This window comes from Cydia strobilella, chromosome 3 (assembly GCF_947568885.1).
Source record: "Cydia strobilella chromosome 3, ilCydStro3.1, whole genome shotgun sequence".
Lineage (NCBI taxonomy): Eukaryota > Metazoa > Arthropoda > Insecta > Lepidoptera > Tortricidae > Cydia > Cydia strobilella.
In genome coordinates, this window is record NC_086043.1 from 22,387,682 (window position 1) to 22,405,782 (window position 18,101).

Consider the following 18,101-nt stretch of genomic DNA (forward strand, 5'->3'; position numbering starts at 1 on the left):
TAACACATTCACTGCCCCCAACGCACATGTGCGTTCACCGTCATACAAGTTTGTTCCTAGGCCACGCCCCCTGGTAGTGAATGCGTTAAAATAACACCTGCATTGCTGTCAACATCAAAATCTATGCAGACTTTTCTTGGTTCAACTCTAATTATTCGACCTTTAATTAAATTAAAATTAAATAAGATAAAACAGTATAAAATTTGATTTATTATCATGACAAATTCCTAACAATATTTCATTACACTGATCACTGATATAAACTTTCACGATTTTTACTCATTATTATTCAACAACGACGGGACTTAACGTTCAAGTTAATAAACAAGACCAAGTGCGGGTAGTTCGAAAAACTCGCGCGCCTAGATGTTGATGTCAACTTTAGCCAGTCTTCTCTGAGACCACGGGGACAACGCCGTCCTCGATACGTCGGAGGTAAATTTAAAACTTATTTTACGCGATTAAGTCCCGTCGTTGTTGAATAATAATGAATATTTTATTATATAACTAGAGCGAAAAATTAACTTTTTTTTTTATAAATTATAAAAACTGCGTGTATAGTATAGGCACATACTAGATTGACGTCGTAGTAGGTAAGCCATATTATAATTATAATTTACGATGTAATTTACCTAATAGTTAGGTACAGATATATAATAGTTAGATACGATACGATGTAATTTACCTAATAGTTAGGTACGTGACAATTAATATCTATTTTATCGCACGTGTGCACTAGAAACAATGTATATTTAACGATTTTTAAAGGTAATAAATTAGGTATAGGGTAGGGTAGGAAACAGTGGCTCGGAAAAAATAGCCGGGTACAGTGGCTCACTCAACCTAATTCCAACATGAGGAGGCGATATGGGGCATTTTCTATGAAACGGGACCCGTTATTATTATATTTAAATATCTCATCCCTCACCCTCGACTGTTAAATAAAACTTGACGCTTGACGCAGCGTGTAGCGTCAACGGGAGACAACTTTTATAAGGCTTTGTTGCAATTTTTTTTCAAGTTGTGTTTTTTGTTTACAATGGCTGCTTAAATTTAACGATCTTTATAATTTGTCACGAGAATTCTCCAAGGAATTTTGTTTGTATAAGTCAATTGATGGCATGACCAATGTTACCAGCTCTCTTGGTGGTTGGTGGTCTTGGTTTGTTGGTCTCTTGGCTTGGTTGGTTGGTTGGTGGTTTGGTTGGACGTTAGTGGTCTGACTGCCACCAATCCAATCACCTCCATATACGGCACGTGTTGTCCTTGGATGCTGTGACGATGGCGTCACCGGCATAAGAATATGCGCAGGAGAAGATTTCACCCTCGTGACCGGACAGCACCTGAAAAAAAGTGTCACATTTCATCCATCCGTTAAAAAAAAAACCGGCCAAGTGCAAGTCGGACTCGCGTTCCAAAGGTTCCGTACATTTAACAATTTAAACAATGTATTTTTTATGTGAAACGTGAGTGAAATGTCTTTAAAAAACCCGTAGGGGTCGGATCAAAAACTAAGTAATTAAGTCCGACTCACGGTTGACTGCACATTTCTAATAGCTTTTCCTGTGATCTATAGGTAAGTAAGATAAGTAGATAGATAAGTAGGTAGGTAGGTATAAGTTTTGTGTATATTTTTTTTAATTTTAGACCCAGTAGTTTCGGAGATAAAGGGGGGGGGGGAAATGGTAATTTTTTGCCTATTTTCTTGAATAACTTCTAAAATGTTTATCCTAAAACTATAAAAAATATATATTTGAGATTCTCACGAGCTCTTTCATTTAATATAGTCCCGTCGTTGTGAATAATAATGAGTAAAAATCGTGAAAGTTTAAATCAGTGTTTTTAACACGATATAGTTTGAAAAACTTTAATTTTTAAATTTTCTCATTTACCCCCCAAAAGTGGCCCCCATGTTTAAAATTAATTTATTTACGTTACATGCCTGTCTTTGTGTCACAAACTTACATATGTATACCAAATTTCGACTTAATTGGTCCAGTAGTTTCGGAGAAAATAGGCTGTGACAGACGGACAGACAGACAGATAGACATACAGACAGACAGACAGACGCACAGTGATCGTATAAGGGTTCCGTTTTTTCCTTTCGAGGTACGGAACCCTGAAAACAAGATATAAAGTACCTAATTCGACATTTTTACTCGATCATTTTATGCATAAGCAAAGTTCAAAAGAATATAATTTATGTAACCCAGTGACATCACTATACTGAGTCACAACACTAAGTGGTCAAAAACTAGACCACTTTTCGCGTCCAGCCACTTGCTAACGTTACTAATGTTTATCTCATTGTTATGTTGTGAGTATGACGTGCTTTGGGTTAAATTTAGATAGTATACCTACTATGAGACTGACTAAGTGCAGGTACAGTTCCCTGCAATAATATGTTACATAACGGAGGCCGCAAAAATATCTGACACGATCACAATCCAACACGTAGTTTTAAAATGTTTGTATGGGAAGGTGCAATTCGGCCGAGCTTGTCGGGGACTAGGGTTGCCACCTTTTTTCTTTACACACATAGTATTTTTGACAAAATTTTTTTTTTTGTATTTACTGGAAAAAAAAAATAGGACGCCGATTTGAGGCGAATTAAAAATACAATTCGCATACGATGTGATATCGGTGACATTTGTATAACCCTTTCTTGAGTTATGAAAATATAGTATTTTTCGTACTATATTGTTTTTGTATAATATATAGTACAATTGACTAAAATATAGTACGATACTATATATTATAGTATGGGTGGCAACCCTACCGGGGACTACGGATACCTCGGATACGTGGTTGACGGCTCTGGTCTGCATAAAGATTCTGCCAAGGTTTTAGTGTACCTGTCTGCAGTTCCCAGTGGAAGAGTTCCAGATACGAGCGCTGCGGTCGGCTGATGCGGTCAGCAGGCAACCTCCGGCGGGACTGAAGCATACCTGGCAACAAACATATAATATTTATGATAAAGTCTAAGAAAAAAACGAACCTTGGAAAATCAAGAAAATATTATGCTCGAAAATATGGGGCCATAGTTGTACACTTTTCTGATAGAATGCAAGGTCGGACAAGCAAGGTTTTTGCTAACGGCTACTTAAGATAGGTATCCTATTTTTAATTTCATTTTCAACTACAAAACACAACCACCAAAGATATCCCGTAATCCATTTATACTATAGCTACTCGCTTCAACCTTAAGATGGAATTTGGAGGCGTAGGAAGAATAGGGAGCTGAGCTGGTTGCGGTGCCCAATATAATTGGCGAGATTAAAGCCACACGACTCCGCTGGCTTGGTCAGTTTGATGGGAGGGGATCGTGCTGAGAGAAGAGCGTATGTGGGGCACCCGGGCGGTTGGAGTGACGAAGCCCTAAAAGATCTGTCCGCCCTCGGAATATAACTGGCGTGAAGTGGCGCAGAATAGGGCAGAGTGGCGCTCTCTTGTCTCAGAGGCCAAGATCCTTTTTCGGTCACTGAGCCAGTGAAGTAAGTAAGTAAGCTGCTCGCTTGCTAGAACCGGTCAGACAGCTATATGGCTGGGCTGGGTATGTTTTCGCAGAACGGGGATAACGCAGAACTTGAATAAAACATACCTTTGCTCCTCGAAATCGCGCAATTTGTCCTGCACCGGGCCAATCAGGACGCTGTGCTGCCAAACCTTCTTACTGAGACGGCTCGATGCTGCATCTCTTCATGTGTCGCTTCGCTCGGTATATAGAACAGTAAAGTATAATAGTTCTGACCTTGGACACCTCATCACGATGACCCTTCATGATCGCCAGCTCCTTAAAGTCGCCCTTAACGTCGTAGATTCTCGCTGAACAGTCACTAGACGATGTAGCCATTCGCTGTCCCGCCCAGTCGAAGCAGATATCCAACACCTGCCAAATACATGAAGATTTGTCAAACGAGAGAAGATTTTCTGTATAAACTGAAATAGATATCATACACCAAAGAAAATGTGACCAAGTCCACCGGTGGCCGAGGCGGGAATCGAACCCGCGTCTTCAACTTACGCGGCTAACGTCCTGATCACTAGACCACACGGCCACGACGGTACCCGTCTCAAATTCTCTGGTGTAAGCTATCTTCAAAAGGCTAGGCGCCTTTGACCAACTCTAAAGGCGAGCAGTGTGTGGTTGCATTTCCTACACGAATCCTTTACTGGATGAGTGAGAGAGAAGGTGCTGCCATCTATCCAACTAGGGAATCCCATAGGGAATTCCCTAGTTGAAAGATTTTTTATAGTTAGTAAGAAAGCTAATTTATGAAGTCTGTAAGACTCGGCTGAGGTCTAACGCGTAACATAACACAATATTGACCAGTTTTGCACAACCCGTGTCCCTCCTGTGTCCCAGGACCCACACGGTACTCACCTAATCTTACGTTAAAATGGAAGAAGTTTTGATTTTTTAGATCTTAAGCTTTTTATTAATCTAATTCTTCTGTAAGCAACGTAGTCGTAGAGTTACCTCATTGCTGTGAGTAGAAATTGTCACAAGGCTTTGACGTGCCGCTGCCGTCCAGTGATGAAGATCTTACGAGAGAACTGTCCCAGTTGCACAGTGCACGTTAGAGATCTCGCCCTCGTGCCCGGAGAGGACTGATACTCGACTGAACAATCCATGAGTCCATTAGAGAACTGTCCCAGAACAGCAAGTTTGTCCCAGTTACCTCGTCACTGTGTGTAGAGATGGTAGCAAGACATGAGCTTTGGCGAGCGTCCCACAGTCTCGCGCTGCCGTCTAAGGAAGAAGAGCCCACGAGAGAACTGTCCCAATTGAACTGGACGTTGGAAATTTCGCCCTCGTGCCCGGAAAGGACTGATACTCGGCTGTTAAGAAAAAGGATAGGTAGGATTATAGATGTGCAAGCTGTAGAAAGTTTCAGGTCACTCTAATGACTTTGATAATGATGATCTTTCTGACCAATTTTGGCCATGGTGACCTCTTTGATTCCTAGATAGTTCGGCGCTTGTGTGCCCGAAGATGGCTGACGTAGCCGATTTTCGAGGTGTACCCGCGCACATTAAGGGCACGAGACGACACCAGCCACGTAGTGGTAGTGAATGGAAGCAGGCTGGCGCGTTTTCAGCTCGTCGTGTTTAGCGTCGAGGTCAACTTTACGTTGCTCAACGACAGACTTCATAAACTTGACGTTAATAAGATAAAATCTGCTGCCGAGAGGCAAAACATGAAGGACTACTTTGTACAGTATAAATAACATCTCCATATTACTTTACTCATGTTTGACAAATAAATTATCTTTATCTTTATCTGGCCACACTAAGTTTTCATGCCAAGTACGCTTCTTCAAGGTTTCATCAAGGTACTATGATGCCTTAGAAGTCGCAAGAGATCGAATTGCCTGAAAATCTGCCATCCGGAATCATGTGCTCCCCGTAGGAGGTCACGACCCTCAGCACTGAGGAGAACGAAGCAAGGAGGAGGAGGACGCTTCTTCAACCATCAAGTATGGTTCTATTAAGTTCTATATGCGTTATCATTCTCATTGTCAAGTTACTGCAAACTTAGCATGGTCGGAGTTTTGTATGATTGATTGTCAAGATTCAAAATTATAATTAAAAAAAAATGCAACAAATCTGCTAAATCGACCAGCAAACTTCTTAAACGGTAAACCAACAGATACTGAGTATGAGATACTTACTCCTTCATCCTAGTATCCCACATGGAGATGGTGCCATCAAAGGACCCTGTGATGAGCCTCCGACCTTCGTTGGGGTCAAACTGCAGCGCGATTACCTCTGCCGAGTGCCCAGTGTACGTGTGGAGTTCATCCCCTGCACACATACAATGTATACACGGGTGACTAAAAAATAAGTGCATTTCCGTTGCCAGGGAAATTTTGGAATTATACTGAGCAACTTTTATTATGGGATCAACCATACGAAATCGTAAAATAATTACCCTCCCATAGAAAATGGACCAGCCAAAATGTATGAAACAGCCAAAATTTTTTTCGTGATTTCGGGGTTGGTCCCATAGTAAAAGTTGCTCAGTATAATCCCAAAACCTCTCTGGCGTCGGGAATGCACTTATTTTTTAGCCACCGTGCCAGACGCTAGTCCAGAAGGGGCTAAGTCAGGCTAAGCGTGCTAGGTGACCAAGATCCAAGTCACACGCCATTATTAGCGTCTGATAATATTCAATAGCAAAATTTCTAACGACAATATTGCTAAATAAATCTAGCAGGCTTATAATTAAAACTGAACTTTTGCACAGAATAAAACGCTCATATAGTTTGTCAAAGGACTGTCTCATTTCAAACATAGACAGAGATAATCATACTATCTTCGTCTTACACTAGTACTAGCACCCAAAAAAGAAAGGATGAGTAAAGTTTTTTTTGTTCTTATTTACTGCCAATGCCAAGCCAATTTGGTTTGAGCAACTATAACTTGCCAACGCCTGGTGTCAAAAAGTGACGTACGCTTAACGTGTGTGACATACACACAATAATCGCAAACGAGATACGCCTGCTGGAATTATATTGACCCTTTTGTTGAAGTAACATAGTTTAGTTTTATAAACAAAGATTTCAAAAGCAAAGATAGGCCCGTTCATATGATTTCGGCCGAACATTCTCGTTAGGTGTGCCTCGGTGGAATGCTACAAAGCGAATGGTTGATGAGTTCGCATCACGCGCACGTTCGTCGCAACCACGGACCTAGAGAATAAATTTTATAACTCCATTGTCGCAACTAGATGCGTTAGACGCACGCTTGGCTAGCATTCGTGCACAGCGGTGTCAGTGTCAGTGTCACCGGTGTGCTGGCGCTATTACTAGTGCCCGTAAGGCCCGTCTTTACGAAGTATTATATAAGTCAATGTTTATAAAGGAAATTTACCGGTTCTGACGTCGTAAAGCTTGGCAGTATGGTCCATGGAGCCAGTTGCCGCATGGTCCCCTTTAGGGCTGAACTGTGCGGCTACCACCTCCCCGTTGTGGCCCCAGAGTGTGGCCAGACACTCCCCGGTGGAGGGCTCCCAGATTTTGGCGGATTTGTCGAAGGAGCCGGTTATGACCCGGTCACTGGAAAATATAGGAGCGAGAAAATGCTCAGGATTACAGGTACCTAAGGATGCTGTTTAGAAATAAAAAACCGGCCAAGTGCGAGTCGGACTCGCGCACCGAGGGTTCCGTACTTTTTAGTATTTGTTGTTATAGCGGCAACAGAGATACATCATCTGTGAAAATTTCAACTGTCTAGCTATCACAGTTCATGAGATACAGCCTGGTGACAGACAGACAGACGGACAGACGGACAGACGGACAGACGGACAGACGGACAGATGGACAGACGGACAGAAGGACAGTGGAGTCTTAGTAATAGGGTCCCGTTTTTACCCTTTAGGTACGGAACCCTAAAAATGTGTCAACCCATATTTATTTTGCAATAAAATGCCCATTTTTTGGGGTGACATCCTATTGTAAAATGTATGTGGGTTGAGGTTGACACATTTTTGCTAAACAGCCAATGTATAATAGTCTGGCAACATTTTAAACGTCAAAAGGTGAGAATTTTGTATGCATTCGGACAAGAGCATTTTTGATCGGCTTTAGCAGATTCAGCAACGACAAACGTGCCGAAAATCTTCGTTTATTTGCCTAATCGTGCGATAACAACTTACTAAGCCGGAAAGTTGAACACGACGTTCTGATGTCCAGTTATTAACGTTGCCAGCTCGCTCCCTTTACGTCCTACACCTTACAGAACAGTCATGGAGTCACTGCTGGTATTGGTATTGCTTGGTTTATGGTGTAATGGATTCGAACCTGCGAGTGATGGGTCAGGAGCCCCATCACTCGCCTGAAGAGGTTTCCGAGCTGGAAGGCCCTCAAGTGTTCCGAGGTGCTTTCAGCGGAGTAGGCTGCTGGAGCAGCCCCAAATTGATGGGCCCGCAAGGGCAACGCCGGCGGGGTCTCGGAGGTCTGCAAGGTTGTTCCCGTAACCCCGCCCAAAAGCGAGCGTCGAACACCCCAGGGGTTTTAGTCCGTGCGAGTCGGACATACCCACTCGGCCTCTCCCGGGCCGGGTGGGATCCCTAACGGATTTCCCCTGGGTAAAAAAAAGGTGTAATGGATAAAACGTGGATAAAACTTACCAAGCTGTGAAAGTTGAACGAGACAGAGTAGACAACGTTCTGATGACCAGTCAACTTTGCCAGGTCCAAAGACATAGTATATATATATACAATTAGTTATAAGCTAGCCATACATGCACGGATTTGCCCGTCGGATCTGCCTGAAAGATGTGTCTGGCGGAATAATCCGTCAATGTGTGACGAGAAATAGACACAGATTGGTCCGCCGGATGCCCGTCCGCTGCCCATCTGTGTCTATTTTTCGCCACACATTGATGGATGTGTCCGCCAGACACATCTTTCAGGCAGATCCGATGGGCAAATCCGTGCGTGTATAGCTAGCTATAGACGCGCCACCGAGCGACCGGGGGTAAGAGAAAGAATATTTATACAAAATTTGGGCAGCATAGGATTTTTTCTCTTTCACTCTTATAAATTTCGGTATTTCGCCATCGCCTCCTACCTATGATGCCACCCGGTCGGTGATAAGGACAAAGCATGACACTATTTTCTCTTTCCTCTTATAGAAGCGCAATAAAACTATCTTTCTCTATCAAAGATTGTCAGGCCCTTGGCCAGGTCACTGCCTGACTCCACGCACCACATCTTACTCCTCTACTCGTTTCTTAGTACCTATTGTTTCTAATAATTAAGAACAAAACGTACCAAGCGGGGAAGTTAAATGAGACGGAGTAGACGACGTTCTGATGACCAGTCAACGTTGCCAGCTCGCTGCCTGACTCCACGTCCCACACTTTACAGGTGCGGTCATAGCTTCCTGACAGACATCTGGAAATTAAGGTGATATGACAAATTAGCTGACAGGTCAGAACAGGTCACGAGTAGCTGACAAAAGGGTAGTTGACACATATATACAACTATACACTACACAGCTATCTACCCAAATTATTTTGAAAACCGGATAAGTGCGAGTCGGACGCCCACCGAGGGTTCCGTAAATTTTAGTATTTGTTGTTGTAGCGGCAACAGAAACACATCATCTGTAAAAATTTCAACTGTCTAGCTATCACGGTTCATGAGATACAGCCTGGTGACAGACAGACGGACAGCGGAGTCTTAGTAATAGGGTCCCGTTTTTACCTTTTGGGTACGGAACCCTAAAACGTCAAGGTATACAGTACCTAACTTATTTATAAAAATGCAACAAGTTAGAAAACACTAAGACCGACATATGGCAGCGCTGCGGCACGAACCCATATACAGCATACATAAAATCTATCTCAATACCAATAGGCACTAACTATCAGCAACCTCTTTTGTAGATACTTCGCTTCAGCAACTTGGTGAACTAGAAATCGTGAGACAGACGGACGGGAAGCGAGATCTAGGTTGCGATGCGACACATAATCGATCTTCGTACCGATCGTTTTCTAGATAACATTGCTATAGATTTAATTAGTATTATTGAGCTTCTCATAATTTGTTGAGCGTATCGTGATCAGAATAAAAATAATAATGGAAAGTTTAATAACGATGAATCGAAATTAACATTATGGTGTAATTCTAATTATTACGCGAATGCGCGAAACGTGTTGACAATTTTAGTTGTTATAAACTACGATTTATCGTCACGATAAAGGGGAGGGGGTATAAGTTTCTTTTTTAGTTTATTATATAATTGATTGATTGATTGATAATTTATTTGTCAATATGGGTTACAGAGGTCTTAAAACTATTTACAATATGTTATTACATAAGATCTCCACATTGTGCCTACAAACTGGCATACAAATTTAATTAAACTAGCCTAAGTCCATGCATATTAAAATAACATATTATATAATGCAGATTCTAGACTATTTCTTACCGTTCTCCAGTCTTGTCAAAAGCCACGTTCGTCAGCGGGAGTACATGGGTCATCAACGTCTTGTATATGTAGAACCTAATAAACAACGAGGGAATATGTAAGAAATAAATATTTTTTTTATATTATATAATTTTTTCTACAAAGCTTCTGCTGAAGGGAACGGCATGTTTAATTTAGCTTTTTGAGAACAATTGCACGAAATCAGGGATGCGAATCTCCTCGCTTCGGGCAAACTCGGCTCCGTTCGGCTCAGCATTGCTCCGAGCAATTATTAGGGTTGGCACAACTTGACGTCCCTTTGCGTGCACGACCACAGATAAGATAATGACTTGAATTTTGACAACCAAAGGGATAGCATGATTCTACCCTCAACCGCTGTCAAACTTCGGTTTTGTAGGAAGTTTCCTTTCTGTACGGTAGTACTATTATTTATTCTGTGACGAAATACCCAAACCATATACAGTTCCCTCGATTTTTCGAGGACCCATTGTCAAAATGGTATTTTTCGAGAGAAAGGTTGTAAGCACGAGCAAAGCACGAGTTCTTATAAGAAAGACCTAGATATTACAGTCTGGCAAAAAAGAGTAGAAACCACAAACTAAAAAGTGGCAACACTAGTGCCGTCCCGTTTTTCTTAGATTGATTTGAAAGGGATGACGCTACAGTATTGCCACTTTTTAATTTCTACTCTTTCTTGCCAGAATCATATTTAAAATCGGGTCTATCGCGAATTTATTTTGTTACCTTTATTTACCGAAGTTTCGACACAGGTTTACCCCGACCCGATTTTAAATGTGATTTAATATGTGTTCAAAGCGCGAAAGTTTTAAATGTTATAAAGACCCAGATGACAACGGGACAAAACAAGAATGTTCCAAATCGATCCAACCGTGAAGTCAAAGGTATAAACCTCTTCCCCGCCGGACCCTCGTGTTCCACCCTCTTCTTCAGCGTAGTGAGGCATTGTTCCAGCTGTTCCTTCACGTCCTCAGTGAGGAGAACCTCTCGTGCGTATAGTTCGTTGGTTAGTGTGTGGATGTCACTTCTGGAAGTTAAATGTATCATCACGCTCTGCGATTGTTAAGCCATTTAGGGTCCTAGCTATTGGTTGTTCAATACTTTACGCTATAGAATGTCCAATTTAGCTAGAACAGTCATACACAGATTTAGGTTTTATTTTTACAAGCTTTTATTTATAATTTATAAACTAACACGGGACTTAATCGCGTACTTACGTTTATTTATGGCCTGACGTTTCGAACGTGACGTTACGTTCGTGGTCACAGGGGAAAAAACATCCCACCACATACCATCGGATGTCGTGAGTGTTGTGTGTAGGCAAAGTGACAACCCTAGCGTACAAGTTAATAATCAAGATCAAGTGCGGGTAGTTCGCAAAAACTGCGCGGCAAGAAGATGTTGATACAATTCCTCGCCAGTCTGCCTGTGACCACGAACGTAACGTCACGTTCGAAACGTTAGGCCATAAATAAACGTAATATGAGTGAAAATCGTGTTAATTTAAATCAGCTTTTATTTAACCTGCAATGTAGATATGTTCAGGTTAAATCTTGGAAGCTTATACAAGCTCGGTTCTCCATACAAACGTAGTTCCGCTCTCATTTTAAAACGACTGGCTAGATTGCTCTGAAACTTTGTACTTAGAATAGGATAAAGTATATCTATGTCTGTAAATAGTTTATGTAGCTCCAGATACCATAGTTAAAAAAATACAGCGAATTTATACAAAACTTGTTTTTTCTCTATTTCGTTTGTTCTATGAACTGGAGCTTTATAAACTAATTTCAGACCTAGATATACCTCGTGTCATCGTATGTGAAAAGTTTCATTACAATCCAACACGTAGTTTTAAAATGAGAGCGGAACTACATTTGTATGGGAAAGTGCAATTCCCACACGTTTAAGCTGATACTGTCTTCCAATACTTACTTGAGTTACTAGCGTAAGTTGGATGACAATGCAATATTGTGGTACCAATGGTACAGTTGCCATCATATATATCGGAGCGGCCGAGGTGCTCAAAAATATCTGAACACGCACCTAGCGCCTTGACAATAGAGGCGTGTTCAGATATTTGTGAGCACCTTGGCCGCTCCGATATATCTGATGGCGACTGTACCATCGAGCTGATTTGATGATGGACTCAGGAGGTGGCCATAGGATAAAACTACGCAACCTAATTGTTTTTGATTTTGTTAGAATTGTGTGATTATTAGTTGACTGTTGAAAGAAAAGTACAGTCGAAAGCAAAAATATCGATCCGACAAATGCCTCAAAAATATGTATACTTTATTGTCTGAGGTGTATGAACGTACCCATATTTTTGAACCTTTGGGAATGTATATATATTTATGCCCTTGACTGTACAGTCAGCTATAAAAGCTTATATCAAAAATTATTTTTTCTACAAAAAAACATGTTTTTTGGTCTTTCTTTTCCCGAGTCGAGAACGTGGGTGAATAATGCTTAGAATTGTGTTGCAGTCAAAAACTCGTCTGTAACGGTTTTGGCAAAATACAAGACAGCATTATTTATTTATATGTCAACAAATCTACCATGCCATTTTGTCACGATAACCTGTCACTTATAACAGTTATAACCAAAGAGCATATAATCACTACGTTCTAACTTGGTTATAACTTGTCAAGGCGAGAAAAGAAGAATCCAATCCTGAGAGTTGCAATAAAAATGGATTTCTACTTCATCTTAGTGCCGTAAGTACTAACTAATGTTAATAAATAATACCTATGGTTAAAGTATTAGGTATATTTACTTGCTATTCAAATCCAGGAGGTCAATTTCTCTGTTCTTCACAGTGCCTTTTTGAGAATACTCTAAAATCAGCCCCGGCGGGTGATACCGCAAATGTATTTTTAACAACTTCATTATCGATTAAAACTAGTCTAAAATAACATTTCAATATTTGATATAAGATTAAAGTTTTCTCTAAAACACTGTCAGGATTTTGTCAATAACCGTTGTCATGGCAACCATTTTTTTTTAAACGCCATAGATATTGACGTATATCCCAAAGAAGGTGTCGGTCTGGCTGTAGAATTCACCATGTCTCGCGCTCCACGTAGGTAGGTTATTAGTTTCGTAAGTTTTTTTTAAGGTTGACTTGTTTATATTATGTACCTAACTTTATTTGTTGATATATTTATAATGAGGGCTATCGATTTTTTGCTCACCAGTTGGCGCCTCTGTTGATGGTGGTCCAAAAGACTAAAGAACAGCTGTCAGTCACTGAAGTGACAAGTGACATTTGACATTTCGAACTATGGAAAAGACCACCATCTACACTAGCGCCCCTAGCGGCGAATTAGAATAAGAATAAGAAATATTTATTAGCACAAAAAAACAACTAAAAACAACATAAAATAACATTCATTTAGAATATAAACTAACAGAATTGTGCTAAAAGGTCCTCACTCAGCTTAATGTCCCGAAGTGAATCATAGGACTCACTACGTGACGCTGATTTTCAGTGAGGCCTGATAAAACTAAAACTAAAACTAGAACTAAAACTAACTAGGTGGCAGAAATAAGTATAAAATTAAGTATGTAACAAATTAATGAATTGCCTGTTAATTGGTGTTAGCAATTAAGCATATTCTCAAAATTATTGTCATTACATTTTATCCAGCCGCTATACATAGTCTAACTGTTGGAACTTATTTCCACGCAGACGAAGTCGCGGGCAAAAGCTAGTCAATTAATAAAAGTTAGAAAAAAGAAATCTATGGGTGTGTATGTGTTTGTGTGTGTGCGAGTGTGACTGAGTGTGTGAGAGTGTGAGTTGTGTGTGAGTGTGCACGGTTGCATAAGTGCTACAATTTTTGTTTGTTTAGTAGAAAATTCCGGAGTTTAACTTTAAAAGAGGTGACCGATATTCATACGCGTTAGCCCTCATTGTAATTGTATGTCACAATATGGGACCTGTCCTGAAATAAATACTCTTCATTCATTCATAAGTAGAGTAGTAATTGCAAAAAACCGGCCAAGTGCGAGTCGGACTCGTGCACCGAGGGTTCCGTACATTACTTGATTTTAACAATGTATTTTTTATGTGAAACGTGAGTGAAGGGTAATAAATTGCGGTTTGTATAATGTACATCTTATATTTTTTTCACTTTTATCATTCTCTTATTTTCGAAGTTACAGGGGGGGGGGGGGGGGAACACACACATTTTACCACTTTGGAAGTGTCTCTCGCGCAAACTATTCAGTTTAGAAAAAAATGATATCATAAACCTCAATATCATTTTTGAAGACCTATCCATAGATACCCCACACGTATGGGTTTGATGACAAATTTTTTTTTGAGTTTCAGTTTCAAGTATGGGGAACCCCCAAAATTTATTGTTTTTTTTTTCTATTTTTGTGTGACAATCTTAATGCGGTTCACAGAATACATCTACTTACCAAGTTTCAATAGTATAGTTATTGATAGTTATTATAGTTTCAGAGAAAAGTGGCTGTGACATACAGACGGACAGACAGACAGACAGACATGACGAATCTGTAAGGGTTCCGTTTTTTGCCATTTGGCTACGGAACCCTAAAAACGTAATGAACTAATGAATTAACGAATGACTTAAGTACACGATTTTTGGGCAAATTTTTATTGTTGTCAAATTTTTTTTTCGTCAGATTTTGATAAAATTTGATGGATAGAGCTCTATTCTGTACAGGTGTTCACAATATAAGAGCAATTTCACCGCATGTCCAAAAAAAACCGGCCAAGTGCGAGTCGGACTCGCGCACCGAGGGTTCCGTACTTTTTTAGTATTTGTTGTTATAGCGGCAACAGAAATACATCATCTGTGAAAATTACTATGTGTGTACGTTATTATGGGATGTATTTTTTACGTGACCTCAACTCTACTGCCAATACCTATAAGAGTAGGTGCGTCTCTATTGTTTCACGTGTTATGCTGGTATGTTAATTAAAAATCTCAGAGCAAAGTGTTACATGTAAGTCATTGTTTTGAAGAAAACCCGTTATGACTGTTAACATGGTTTTAATTCTTTTATGTCATGCGTCATGCCACACTAGCTATGTTTAAGAATTTTGCGTACATTCTATATTCATGTAAAATACAGAGAGATCTTGTAAAATACATTTATTGTATTAGATGTGTAAAGTCTAAGACAAATTCATGCTTCGATTTTGACAGCTAATATAGATGACGCTTTGCGCGTACGGCATACGGCTTGTCTAAGACAAAGTCTTGCTTCCTTTGCTTGCTTTAGAATTCGAAAGAGATTAAAAAGAGACGTGTACTTAATGAGATTAACTCACTATAAAACCAATACTTTTATTACTAAAAAATGTTTAAACTGCTGTTAAAATACTATGTCTAATTCTGCATATCACTGCAGCAAATCGTGTAAGTACCTATAGTAGTAAAAATCCAGGCTACTCAGGTAACCGTCAGCCCACAAAAGGCCGCGCTAGCTCATCCCGAGGGTACACAGACAGATGAAAGACACCCATTACTGTGCTTTGTGCCAGATCTGGGACGGGGCACAGACATACATAGAATAGACGTCGCATGCACCACGGTTTTTAGGGCCACCCCACACTAGCGTCGATTGAGCGTCGTCGTCTAGTCAGCGCTATGGAAAATGCAAACGCAGTTGCGCCAATGTTGCGTTGAGCAGCTGCCATAGAGTTGGCTAAACGCCAACGCTCGGGAGACGCTAGTGTTGGGTGGCTCTTAGTGGACAGCTCATTATATAGATAGATAGATAGATATATAGCGTTTATTCGTGGCAAAAAAGAAGAAAACAACACGTAGGTAACACAACTTAATATAAATAATATAAGCCACGAAATCTATAATATTTGAAGAATAGGTATGCCTATGTTCCAAATTTCTAGGCCCTACCGTCAACGGTTTAGTCTGTACTGTACGTTTTGAGTATTCAATCAATTAATCAATTAAAATGTATTATAGCCTGGGTACTAAAATAGGTAGAGTTAACCAAGAAAAGTCTCCAACGATTTTGATAGCATATGTAGTGAGAGTGTTATTTATATGTCATTATTTCGTCAAGTTTGACATTTAAAATAACACTTGCACCGCGTGTGCTATTAAAATCGTCGCAGGCTTTTCTTGGTTGAACTCTAATCGTCATTAACCCTCAATTAAATTAAAATGAAATAAGATAAAACAGTATAAAATTTGATTTATTATCATGACAAATTCCTATCAATATTTCATTATAGCTAGAGCGAAACATTAGATTGCAGACTTATCTTGGTCTAATCACAGAATAAGTTATAGGTATAACTCTAAGTAAGTAAACTGTTTTCGTTCATTTTCAGATCTTGGATACACGTCGTACCTACTATATGTTGCGTGATCTACTCTAAATATGTCTGTGCCGTGTCGCCCATGTCGAACCAATCTCTTATATCACAGATACGAAAAACATACGGCACTAAGAAAAGTATGGGGATTTGCGCCGTTTTAGAAGTAAACCGGTTAGTGCTAATCATGGCAGGGCTAAGTAAGACGTCTTAGCTGTTTTCAAAATCTGGGCTAATAAAAGAGCCACCAAGGGGCCTAGCCAAATGGACAAACGTCGACAAACGCCAAACGAAAAAAATAATGTATCTGGATGACAGATACTACGAAATGTTAAGTGACTATTTCCATACAACCATACATTTTTCGATTAGCATTTTCTATTGGCGATTGTTATCTTGGCTAGCCCTCCAGGAAGTTTCTTTGTTGGCATACAACCATCAGATGATCATGATGATATATTATAAGTGGGTCTCTATTGTTTATCATAAAGTTTTAAGTCATATTGTTTGTCCGAATTTTCGTTATTCATAATTTGTTTTTTCTCAGAAACGCGTAACTTTTCAGGATTGCCATAAAACCTTACCTAACTTATCTACAGGATAACCTTACGAAAATCCTGAAATGTTTTAACGGTTTCAGAGTTATGACTAATGATATTCTGACAATCATTACATTATGACTTTCAATAATTATGTCAAACAACGGGATTCAAAAAGGTAGAAATACAATCTTGACGTGTCTTTTTGTTGAAAAATATTGAAACCGATTTAAAATAAAACCGGCCAAGTGCGAGTCGGCCTCGCCCACCACTTTTTAGTATTTGTTGTTATAGCGGCAACAGAAATACATCTTCTGTGAAAATTTCAACTGTCTAGCTATCACGGTTCATGAGATACAGCCTTGTGACAGACAGACAGACGGACAGACGGACAGCGGAGTCTTAGCAATAGAATAGAATAGAATTTTTAAAACCGTTATTACCCTTTGGATACGGAACCCTAAAAACGAACTAATAGTCGTTAGTTGAGGCTTCTAACAAACCATGACAAATCACCAAGCCCCCCCCCAATCCTGACAAAGGACCAAAAATCCTGCCGTATGGCAACCCTAGCTATGACTACAACAATATGTCCTCTAAATCTTGCCATTACACCAAACCGGTTTCATATTATAGCCATTCATTCACAATCAAAACCTAAGGCTGCTAAACCTACGTACGTTGTTCTATCTATTTAACAGTACGAGTTGAGTTAACTTTTTGATCAAAATAAAACCTCGTTATTCAAGTTTTTATAAATTATATTCACCTCAAACCATCAAACTATTTCAACAACCTCTTTTCCCACCCAAACAAAATATTGTTTATACTTCCAGTCACACTTCAATACACCTAAACAAACCAAGACCCGTTTTATTGACTTTTGCTACGGATTTCCATGGCTACCCACAGTTATACAACACAGTTGCAAAATAAATTTATTTTTCTGTCATCTCTCGATTTTTCTTTCAAAATCCGGACTCCAGAATTCGCCAATCCATATAAACAATTTCTTGATCTAAAGCTCATGGTATGTTCTTCCGGCCAAACAGGTATTGCAGAACCACATTCATATACACTCAACATCGCCTTTCTTACAAGGGTTAAAGGTTGAATTTCACTTGTTTCTTGAACTTTGTTAACTTGGTGAAGGTAGAGATTGACCAACTTACTCAAGCGCTCGTTAAAACCTTTATCTGAGGGTTGTAAGGTTGTTTTTAGCGCGGATTTCTGTATTATGGTGTTGTAGGTCCTTGACCGTAAACTATTAGGTGCGCGCGC

General features: G+C 39.9%; 1 protein-coding gene across 2 annotated transcripts; it reads right to left on the reverse strand.

Annotated features, from left to right (window-relative positions):
- Positions 1 to 1,211: 1,211 nt before the first annotated feature.
- On the reverse strand, positions 1,212 to 12,961 carry LOC134756323 (dynein assembly factor with WD repeat domains 1). Of its 2 annotated transcripts, none has more exons than XM_063693154.1 (10): positions 12,736 to 12,961; positions 10,852 to 10,986; positions 9,942 to 10,016; positions 8,780 to 8,902; positions 6,877 to 7,061; positions 5,676 to 5,808; positions 4,683 to 4,842; positions 3,752 to 3,889; positions 2,856 to 2,948; positions 1,212 to 1,343 (listed from the first exon to the last, which is right to left on the reverse strand). In XM_063693154.1, the coding sequence occupies exons 1-10, from the start codon at positions 12,846 to 12,848 to the stop codon at positions 1,239 to 1,241; spliced, it is 1,260 nt and encodes a 419-aa protein (XP_063549224.1). In that variant the 5' UTR covers positions 12,849 to 12,961; the 3' UTR covers positions 1,212 to 1,238. The 2 variants fall into 2 exon arrangements, with proteins under 2 accessions (XP_063549224.1, XP_063549223.1); XM_063693153.1 differs by having other exon boundaries at positions 10,831 to 10,986.
- Between the last annotated feature and the right edge of the window lie 5,140 nt (positions 12,962 to 18,101).

Bases quoted from the DNA above. Each gene is read 5' to 3' on its own strand.
- LOC134756323 (XM_063693153.1), bottom strand. From the start codon at position 12,848: ATGAAGTTGTTAAAAATACATTTGCGGTATCACCCGCCGGGGCTGATT. The intron at 2,949-3,751 runs GTCAGAACTATT...GTTTGTTGCCAG, and splicing joins ATCGTGATGAGGTGTCCAAG to GTATGCTTCAGTCCCGCCGG. The intron at 1,344-2,855 runs GTACACTAAAAC...ACTTTTTTTCAG, and splicing joins CCACTGGGAACTGCAGACAG to GTGCTGTCCGGTCACGAGGG.